The 10,886-nt window shown below is 34.7% G+C and overlaps 1 protein-coding gene across 2 annotated transcripts; it reads left to right on the forward strand.

Annotated features, from left to right (window-relative positions):
• Positions 1–1,063: 1,063 nt before the first annotated feature.
• LOC131148752 (uncharacterized) lies at positions 1,064–3,863 on the forward strand. 2 transcript variants are annotated; one of them, XM_058098660.1, is made up of 3 exons: positions 1,135–1,293; positions 1,489–3,238; positions 3,334–3,863. In XM_058098660.1, the coding sequence occupies exons 2-3, from the start codon at positions 1,731–1,733 to the stop codon at positions 3,605–3,607; spliced, it is 1,782 nt and encodes a 593-aa protein (XP_057954643.1). In that variant the 5' UTR covers positions 1,135–1,293; positions 1,489–1,730; the 3' UTR covers positions 3,608–3,863. The 2 variants fall into 2 exon arrangements, with proteins under 2 accessions (XP_057954642.1, XP_057954643.1); XM_058098659.1 differs by having other exon boundaries at positions 1,064–1,293; positions 1,489–3,863.
• The last annotated feature ends 7,023 nt before the right edge of the window (positions 3,864–10,886 follow it).

A 10,886-nucleotide genomic window follows, 5' to 3' on the forward strand; every position in this document is an offset into this window, starting at 1 on the left:
AAATCTATGTCATTCTAAGTCTAGGTTCACAAACTTATAAGAATATGACAATTATATGATTCAATTAATCTAAGACTAAAACTGCATTTACGTTGATCCATATATGCATGTTTTTTTTAATTAAATAAAAATTTGACATTACAACTTAATATTTTATTATAATAAATCCATATAGATTTTGTTAATGTTATTTATTTCTTACCAATATCTCACAAACCTATTAATAGCTGTGTTAGTTTTCAAAGGGAAATTATTTATTTTTAGTTTTAATTAAAAATTGAAAAGTATATTTCTTATTTATTGACCAGTTGGATACAACTGTAAAAATTTCTTCAAAAAGATTTGGAGGAATAAGGATTAATTAATATATATATATATATATATATATATATATATATATATCACAACTAAAATAGGTGTGAGCATATTTTAATAATTAATTATTTACTTTTAAGAGTTAATCATGCTAATGAAAACTAAAAATATAGATATTTTAAATTTTATTTTTATATTTTAATAATCTATCATTTAATTTTAAAATAAAATTTTAAATACGTCAAATTAAATCAATAAAAATAAAAGTGTACAAAAATTAAATAAAAAACATTTCCGTATTTATTAATAATAATAGAGATGGAGAAATTAGTAGATTGTATTCATTCTCCCTTTACAAAAATCACAAGATAACGAAGCGTGTGAGCGGAAACACCCGAGTCTACCATTCAGAACCGGTTGTGGAACGGACACGTGTCGATCGACCGATCCACATGGTCGGTGATGTCACGGTCTCACAAATCGCAATAAATGCACTTTGCGGTCTCACAGAAACGTGGCAAGCGGAGAGCGGTCGGATCAGATCCAGATCGGCCGCGAGCTCAGCCGCGTCGGACTCAAAAAGCTGGCGAGTCTTCGGGTGGTTTCGAAGAACCTTACATCTTGGCCGCTGACTCGGAGCTGGGAAACCGGCAACCGGAACGCCCCGTTCCACTCGCTGTACTAACATACTACGGTTATACATACGACGTGACTCTTTCTACCGTCCACCGGTTACCTCAGCAGGATATTTTTTTTATTTTTTTATTAATTTTTTTAAAAAAATTTAACTTCGGGCAAGAGCCCAAAATGCAAGATCACTGTGTCCTCTGTATATAAGTCGGGCGGTTCTCTTTTCCAGTCGCCAGAAAGAGTGAAGCTGCGGCCGTACTTCGCTCTCGTGCGTCGCCAAAAAGAGTCGCTGTTTCCAATCGGAAAATTGATCGAATTCCACATCCGAGCTCTGGAACAAGTCTCTCGGTGGGTTTTAAGAAAATTTTCTGCATATTATTGTTGGTTTATCTGATCCAATTTTCCTAAAATTGTGGCGGAACTTGTGTTTTCCTGGAAAATATGCGCGAGCGGGGAGGAGGGGAGGGGAAGAAATCGGAGAGGAGTTCTTTTTGGATTGGTTGTTTGTGTGTTCACTTGTTTGATTTCTTCTTTTGATTGCAGGTTGGAGTGAAATCGAAGTCGTAAAGGTTAAGTCTTTATGCGGATCTGATCGAAAAGTAGTGAGATTCCTGTTTGGAGGGAGGGAAATTTTAATTCTCTTTTTGCAGGAGCTTTTCTTTGCTTTGGAAGTTTGACTCCTATTGGATTTCGAATTCGCATCTGTTCACTGCACTATAGTTTTCTCTCATTTTCTGTCCGCGCCTTTCTGTTTTCTCTGCCGTTTCGGTTTTGAAAGGTCAGACATGGGAGTGAAAGTGGCGACGACTTGTGTGCATTGGTCGCAGCCAATTGTTCCTCATTCTACTCACTCCTCTCAAACCCTAGCTTCTGCAATTTCGTCCCCTTCGAAGAAGAGGAGTCGCAGTTCCGAAGGAGTTCTCGTGTGCCGGTATGTACAGAGATTGGACCGATCGGCTCTGTTCGGAACGTCGTCGTCCAGGCTCTACAGGTCCCGATCGTGCGAGAACCAGAAATCGAGGGCTCAAACCCTAACGAGAGCGTGCAGCGCCAGCTTCGACGCGTCCTCGGACGAAGAATTCGCGAAGAAGATTCAAGAATTGGCGCTGAGATTCCAAGTTTCCGACGATGACGAAGACATCAGCAGCACCGCGGATGCAGAATCGGAAACAAATCCCGATTCCAGAGACGAACAGAGCGAGAATGGCGCCGATAATTCTTCTATAATCAACGGCGAAATCAGCTTCGTCCAAGATAGAAGACAATTTCTGCATTCGAAGATCGTCCCCATTGAGCCTCCATGGCCCACACTTCGCCGGGAGCCGCCGGACTGGCCCGGAAGAGACGAAATTATTCCAGCGAACATAGAGCGGAAGGCGAACAGCGTCGATCTCCCGCTCTCCCTCAGGATGATAAAGAGGAAGAAGCAGTGGCAGGAAGGATTCAGAGAAGCAGGGGAGTCCGCTTACTGTTCCGTAAAGAAGGCGTTCTCTTCAATGGTGTTCATAATTCGAGAGCTCCACAGCTACTCATTACAGATGCGAGAGGTCCTCTTCTACGAAGATCTTCAGGGGATTCTTGTTCGTGTACAGAAAGAAATGCACGCATCGTTCGTGTGGTTGTTTCAGCAGGTGTTCTCTCACACGCCCACTCTCATGGTCTATGTCATGATCCTCCTCGCGAACTACACAGTCACTTCCATGGCTAGCAACTCCGCAATCGCCGCTTCCCAGCCGCCGGAAACCTACGTTTCAGTGGTCGAAACACAGGATCAGCTGCCGCAGAAGTTCGACTCTTCGGCAATCAAGACATTCACGGCGTCCTCTTCCGGCGGAAAGACAACTTTCATCGGGGGAAACGGCGGCGGCGGCGGCGGGGGAAAGGCCCGGTCGGCCGCCGGGGGCACGGACGGCGACGGGACGTTCGACCCGTCGGAACACCACCGGAGAATAGTTCCCGAAGGGACATCTCAGGTTTCTTCGATGGGGAACCCGGCGCCGGCGAGGGAAGAAGCAGAGTCGGTGTCGGGGCGGGAAGAGGAATTGAGTCTCTGGAATTCGGTGGTGGAAGACGCTGCGAAAATGCAGGCTGCTTTCAGGGACGAAGCTCTGGACCAGGAGACTATGCAGAGGTTCGTTTCGCCGGTGACGACGAAGATTGAACCCGACAACTACTCGGACTACTTCCAAACAGAGCTTCTGTATCAAGTCGGGTTGGCCCAGGACTCGAACAACGCTCTTCTCCTGGCCAACTACGCTCAGTTCCTTTACCTGGTTGCTCGCGATTACGACAGGTACTTCGAATTATATATATATATATTCTTTTTAAACAGAGCTTCTATATTCAAATCTGGAGTTGAAATTAAAGTTGAATTTGGTGGAAATGCAGGGCGGAGGAATACTTCAAGAGGGCGGTGGGGGTGGAGCCGCCGGACGCGGAGGCGTATAATAAGTACGCGGGGTTCTTATGGATGGGGAAGAAGGACTTGTGGGCGGCGGAGGAGACATATCTGGAGGCCATATCTGCCGACCCTACAAATACTTACTACGCAGCCAATTATGCTCATTTTCTGTGGAGCACCGGCGGCGAAGACACCTGCTTCCCGCTCTCCACTCCCGACGAAGCAGACGACGATAATCCCATCCCCGACCATTCCGCCTAGTCAGAACCAAGAAGAAGAAACACACACTAGTACACCACCTTACCTTCACTTCAGTCTTTTTTTTTTTTTTTTTCACCCAAAAATTGTTATTATAGCAATAAAATATTTACAAAAAAAAAAAAAAATTCATCTGTAGGTTTTTTTTTTTTTTTTGGGGTTGTTATTCTAATGGTGAACTCTGGGCGCCGAGTAGAATGAGCAAAATGTAAAAATTGATATGTGTCAATACAAATTGTTTCTTTAATTATAATTAAAATTAAAAGTACAGTCAGGAAAAAAAATAATAATTAAGGGAAATTAAGTGTCAAAGATTTTGGAATTTAGATGAGTGTGTTTATCCTCATTCATTTGGCAGCGGGCGGTTTCCCTGTGGCTGTGTCTGTGACCCACCATCTGCCCGTTGCAGCACTTACCATTCAGAAACACAGGACTCATGCAAAATTCATTCAATAAAACATTCTGATATTTTTATATGATTTATAATTTTATAGTTTTAGTAAATTTAGATTAAAGCTGAGTTCTCAAATGCAGTTTTCTTTCTCACATTATGTTTCATTGTTGTTGGCCCTTCTATGTTCTTAATACACTCAGATGCTCAATTGGTCATTGAGTTTCTATAAATATTTTGTTGCAATTTCATTTTTTCTACTTTATGAATCATTGCAATTTCAATTCAAGTATTATACTTTTTTCAAAATTTCTAAATGCCAATATAAAGAAACCTAAAATCTAAATTCCTAAAACAATATTATTTTGTTGCTAACTGTAGAGGAAAATTGATATATTTCAATCACCAAAATTACTGCGTTCGGATTAAGAATTTTGATGAAAAAAAATAAAAATAAATAAATAAATATTTTTTTTATTTTTTAAATATAATTAAAAATTAAGGAAAAAATTATTAATAATATATAAAATTAAATTTTTATTTTTTTTATTTATTTTCCTGAATAACCAAATATGGTAAATTAGATTCCTTTATCTTTTTCCTTCGTTTCTCTTTTCCAAGCTCCAAACAGAACATAAATAAACATTAACTATAAGTTTAATGCAAAAGATTTGAATGAAATTCAGCAAAATAAAATCAATTTATTGCTCTAATTTTTTCTCCATCTTTCTATTTCACAAATGCATTCCTAAAAATTATAAATAAAAAAAAAAAAAAAAACCCCCCAAAAGACAAGTTACAACATCCAAATGGTGAAACTGTACTTAGAAAAGAACTTTGAAAATTAAAAAAAACAAACCAATATATTAATGGACTTGCATATGGATTGGTGCAATTGAATAAGGCATTTGTGCAAAAATTGTTCACGTAATTTGATAAATGTGAATGGGCTTCCAGTAAAATCCGACACCCATTTTGATTATCCTATCATATATATATATATATATATATATATATATATAAAATACAGAAAATCAGCTGTGATTCGTATTAGTGGGAGCCCACCTTGTACTAATGGCGACCAAGGAGTTGGGTTTGCATCTTGGTCATCGGATTCATTTGAGTGTGATGGATTCATTTTGATTTTAAAATTTTAAGCATGTAATACGCTTTATAATAAATAATTAATTACAAATATAAAATTTAGTAATTAATTTTAATTTTTTAATCACGTTTAATTCATTATACACATTTGATGTAAGAAAATATTGTTTAAGAGTTAGTAAAAATGTGAAGTTATTTACTCACTTCTCTCTCTAGTACACAACAATTTTTTTCTACATGGATAAGTTGGGTTTCGGATCTTGATTGTCAGGTCCAATTGGGCGCAGTGGTTTTAATTTAAGAAATATTATTTAGTTTTGAGAAATGTATTTTAGATATTTTCTCTATTCGTTACAAAAGCATAAGACATTACCTGAAATGTATTTTTCGAAATGCCGAATGCTATTGTTAATAATGGTGTTACTTTTTCTCTAGACCGAAAAAAAAAAAAAGTTTGACGATTATTAATTAATGTAAATAATAAAATAAAAGGGATTCAATAAGTGAATGACAATATTGTGAGTATCGTGTCTTCAATTGCAAAGGAAGTTATATTTATATTGACACGAAAACCACATAAATGAGGCGAAAGAATAAAGGAAAGTAAAATGATTGGATACGAATTGCTTTTAATTGTATTCTTAAAAGGGATTTAATAAGTGAATAATAATATTGCGGGTATCATGTCTTCGATTACAAAGGAAGTTATACTTATACACAATCCGTATAAATAAAACTAATAGAAAAAAAAAATTAAAATGATTAGACGCAATTAACTTTTTATCATAGTCAAAGAAATCAAAATTTTAAAAAGTCCTTACTTGTGAAAGAAGAGGGTCTACAATTTTTGTAGTGGCAGACTCTCAACCCCCTAAAAAGTAGATTACATATATGACCCATTTAGATAAAAAACGTTTTCCATTCAATTTATAAAAATAAAATTCGGCTGTTTAAGGGAATTTCAAATAAATCGTGTGTCTAAGACTTGCCAAGAAAATAATAAGATATGTAAAGATAAATATGTCTCATATGCCAAAAAGAAATTACTTAGAAGGTATCTGGTATTTTCTCCATACTTTCTTTATAATAAACGACAGTATTGTGAGTAACATGCCTTCAATTTCAAAAGAAGTAATGTCTATATTGACGGGTCATACAAACGAATGAGACAAATAAAAAGAAGAAAAAATATATAAATTTATTTTTTATTTATAAATTAACTGTTGATCGAGACAGAGTTGCTTATTTCTACCACGGAAAAAGACATTAAAAGAAAAAAAAAAGAGTCATCATTTACAAAAGCAAAGGGTTTTGAAGTTTTGTGATGGCTGACCCTTCACCCTCTTTTGATATTTAAGCGTAGACTACTTATCTAGCTCTCATATTTACCACAAAAAGAAAAAGAAAAACATTTTATGAAGAAAATTTGAGTAGAATTTCTACTCAATTCATTTTAAGACACTCTTTGGTTGGACAAATTAAGTAGTCCAATACTTTGCGCCCATTCTAAACCCCTCTTTACTCCATTCCAAGTTTTTTATTTGAAAATATGAATATTAAAATTTCACTTATTGCTTGAAAATTGAAAATTATTGAGATTCAAGCCCTTAGTTAAAAAATGATTTGCATAATTCAATATTTTGAGATGGCTAAGACATATTAGTGCTTTTAATTAGGTGTGGTTAAAATCCGACGGGTGACTCGTGATCCACCCATTTAAACCGGGTTTGGGTTTAATACAAGCTGACCCGTTTATAAATGGGTCAACCCGGACCCTACTCGTTTAAAAATAAAATGGAATATTTTTTTTTTGAAAATATGTCATTTTATATAAAATATTTTAAAATTTTAAAAATAAATAAATTCTATTTTTTAAATGGATGACCCGTTTATTAAACGAACGGGTTTTGATTTACATAATAGTCATCCGTTAATAAACTGGTCAACCCAAACCCAAACCTATTTATGGCCCGCCCGAATTCGGCCCGTTAACCCTTTTGCCACCTTTGCTTTTAACATGAAGTAATTCCTCTTTCACTTAGCATCTTTAATCATCGATAAAATGAATAATTATCAAAATCAAATTTATTAGATCATTAGGATCTATTCATGGGATAGTAGTAACAAAAAGGTTGTCAAGGGTCACGTGTGAACTTTTCGCTGATCCCAAAAATTAAGTTTACAATATTTTAACACTTACAAGTTTTTTAATTAAACATATTATTATCATTATATAATTGCCATAATTAATTCAATTATCCCACTTGAGTACTATGACTAAGAGCCTTTCGTCCATGCATTGATCTTGGGGCTTCGAGGGTATATGCTCATCATTCATCATTCTCTTTAAACAAAGTAAAAAAAAAAAAAAATCAAAGATCATAAAGTTAGGGGAGAAAATATAATCTTCTCAAAGTGTCACAACTTTCTAGGGGAATACTTTTAATTATGAAATTTTGTTTTGATGTGGATCAATTTTTCATATAATATTTTTGATTACATTTATGCTCGAGAAGGCTCAAATTGGGCAGTGCAATTAATTATATTTCCTGTCAATTGAATGTGGAATCAAACCAATCTAGAGAGATGGGTAGATGAAGTGCCTAACAGTGGGAATATATTGCAGAGTAAGTCTAAGCAGTAGGCTCCAATTGGGTTTGTCAATTCACACACAATTTCCTCCCAAATGCATGCATTTGTGCACTCTTCACTGTTTTTTTTCTCACATATAGATTCTTTGAATTAATTTTTTTTTAAATGTTAAATATGTTCGGATCGAGGATTTTACTTGAATAAAAGGAAAGGAAAATAAGGAGGAAACTCATTTTCCCTTACATTTTCCTTTTTTTCTCTGTTAAATATTATTAAAAATGAAAGTTTGTTTTAATACGGTCAAAAATTAAGGTAAACTAAATATTAATGATGTGTAAAATCGAAATTTTGTTTATGAAGTTGATATACATTTTTTTCTCACTTTTCTTAATAACCAAACACGAAAATATGGCTTCTTTAATATTTTCCTTTCCTTTTCTTTCCCCACTATTTTCTGAATTCCAAATGGAGCCTAAGGGTAAAAGACATTGACCCTTGTGAATGTTCGGTAAAAACACTAAACTTCCTTGGAATTTTTTATTTCTCCTAAATTTTAAAAATTTCACAAGCTTCTCTTGAGGTTTGCCAAAAAGACACTAACTATCCCATATACTTTATAAAAGAATGAGAGTTTTGAGGGGCATAAGTGTCCCAAAAATTAAATGTCAGGCGAGTTACGCGGAGTTTTGAAATTCGGGGGAAGGCCTTTGAGATTTTAGAATCAAATTTCAAGAAAAAATTATATTTTTATACCATTTTTCATTGCATTAATCTACTTTTCCAACTTTATATTTGTGTCAATTTTGACATTAAATTTAAGTCATGAAAAGAGGTGCACAAATGGTGATGGGTGGCATGGCTATCTACCCAAAGAAATCATGTGACTCATACATCACTTTTCAGTCATGTTGTTATAAGTAGTAAATGGATAGAGATCTTTTTTCCCCTGTTAGGGCCTTAGGTCGTGATTGGTTTGGTTTAATGGGTTTTGAGTTGAATTAATGCCTAATGGTTTTGAAAACTTGCAAATTGAATTGAAACAAGAATTTTGCCTCCCAATGGTTTGATTGGTTTAAATGGGTATGATAAATTAATTATCATTTGATTTGCTTTCAAAACTAAATCATTAATTTCACTTGCGACAACAAATAATAGAGCATGAATGAGCAAAATATAAACATGGGTTTTAATTTTTGGACAATTTTTTTTGGTTTAATATTTTTTTAAATTTTTTTTTTTTTTGTTGTTGTTCTCTTTCCTAATTTATATTACGTAGTAATAGTATGTTCCTTAATCTAACCTTATGCAAAAAAATTCATACAGCTCAACGAACGTCTACGACATCAGTTTTGAATTAATGAAATAATAGCTGAAAATAGATAGATTATAAGTCTATTTTTTTACTATAAAATTTACTTCTAAAAAAAAATTAGGGTTTTTTGACATAGTAAAACTTAGGGCGTACAATAATGACACATCATCATTCAGCTCCGTTCTAAAAATTTAAGAATATATTGATACAGTCAATTTAAAAAATAGTTACTGATGTATAATTTAGGATAAAGTTTAAAAATAAAATATGTAATTTACCCTTTATTTATTTATTTTTTTAGAGAGTGATTTAACATTTAAAGGGTTGAAGAAGAAGGGTAGCTTTTGTCTCAACACATCAGGTGCATTGCACATTATGGCCTTATGGGTCCTTTAGATTTTGCATGGGAATGGGATAGAATGGAATTATGTAGGCGGCAGTCCAAATACAAATTGACATTTGACGCCCAACATGCATGTGAAGAGAGATATGGCCTGCATTCATACGGTAATATCATATTATAAAATCTAGTATATTTTTATATATATTTTATCTCCCAAAATTCTAACTTAGACTAACCCTTCCAACTCTTAAGTGACACCAAACTAGGAGAGGATGTGACCGATCCTTCAACTGTCTCCTGATTAATCAAGAATTGATCTTGGTGAGGAATCGAACCAAGCCCTCGAGAAAGTATTCAAAGAACCCATCTCTCCACATATCTGTGTATTTGTATTTTAAATGACAAACATATGTCAAATTAGTTCTATATTCATAAATGTTAGTGCGCGACCAGTCCCACATCGTTTCTGCGAGCTTTTCCAAAGTTAGTATAAGATCATCTTAACTCTTTCTCCTTGACACCTAAGTTTTGAGGATGAGTTCTCTAACATGGTATCTGAACCTTGGGCTACTTGACTCCTCTGTGAGTTGGACTTCTCCTTACCTCATTTCTTCAATGGGCTCGAGGGGGAGTATTAGTGTGCATCCAGTCTCACATCGTCTCTATGAGTAATTCCCAAACTAGTATAAAATCCTCTTAACTCTCTCTCCTTGACACCTAAATTTTGAGGATGAGTTCTCTAATAATAAACATCAGAAATACGAACACATGAATACCGATCCCCTCTATAACTTTTGCAAGATCTCCTATTATGAGATAACTTTGCAGCCACATGAACTCTTATCTCCCTCAATAGGGAATATCTCACCTCTCTCTCTATCAACAGTTAATTATTTATTTATAAATGTGACGTCAAGATTCAATTAAGAAAGAGGGAGGGGGCTTTTATAAATTAAAGCAAATCAGTGTGGTAAAATATACACAGCAGAGAAGTACAGAGATGATATATTAATGGGGAGTGGCTAGCCATAGCTAGAGCGGAGCATGCATATATTATACTAATATGGGTTATTGCTTTTGTTCAAAATTCATTGGACCCTCACCTTGGATTACCCTGCATCTGCTTGCATCTTCATTTCAAGTTCCTGTGAATGAATTAAAAAAAGGGGATGGTATATATATATATATATATATATAGAATGGCACAGTGGGACAAGTACAAGATCATAGCTCCTATGGGAGGTGACGGCTGGAATCGCATATGTTTTTTATTTTTTATTTTTTATTTTTAAAATAATGGTGTTTGAAATATTTTGAATACTTGACTAATTCACTGAACTGAGTTTGTCCTTCTATCTTTCTTCACTTAAATATTAAAATATTATTTTAAATGAAAAATCATAACTCTCAAAACTCAAATTCTGACCGTTTAATCTGGAGAACCTTCAGTTTGCCACTTGAACCATCCTTGAGGAGTAATTTTTTTTTTTTTTAAATTTTGAAGGCTAATTAATAGATCGTTTCAATATTATTTTGTGCA

Source organism: Malania oleifera, chromosome 2 (genome assembly GCF_029873635.1).
Source record: "Malania oleifera isolate guangnan ecotype guangnan chromosome 2, ASM2987363v1, whole genome shotgun sequence".
In the NCBI taxonomy this organism is placed as follows: Eukaryota; Viridiplantae; Streptophyta; class Magnoliopsida; order Santalales; family Ximeniaceae; genus Malania; species Malania oleifera.

Coding starts and splice junctions, on each gene's coding strand:
- LOC131148752 (XM_058098659.1), top strand. CDS start 1,731: ATGGGAGTGAAAGTGGCGACGACTTGTGTGCATTGGTCGCAGCCAATT.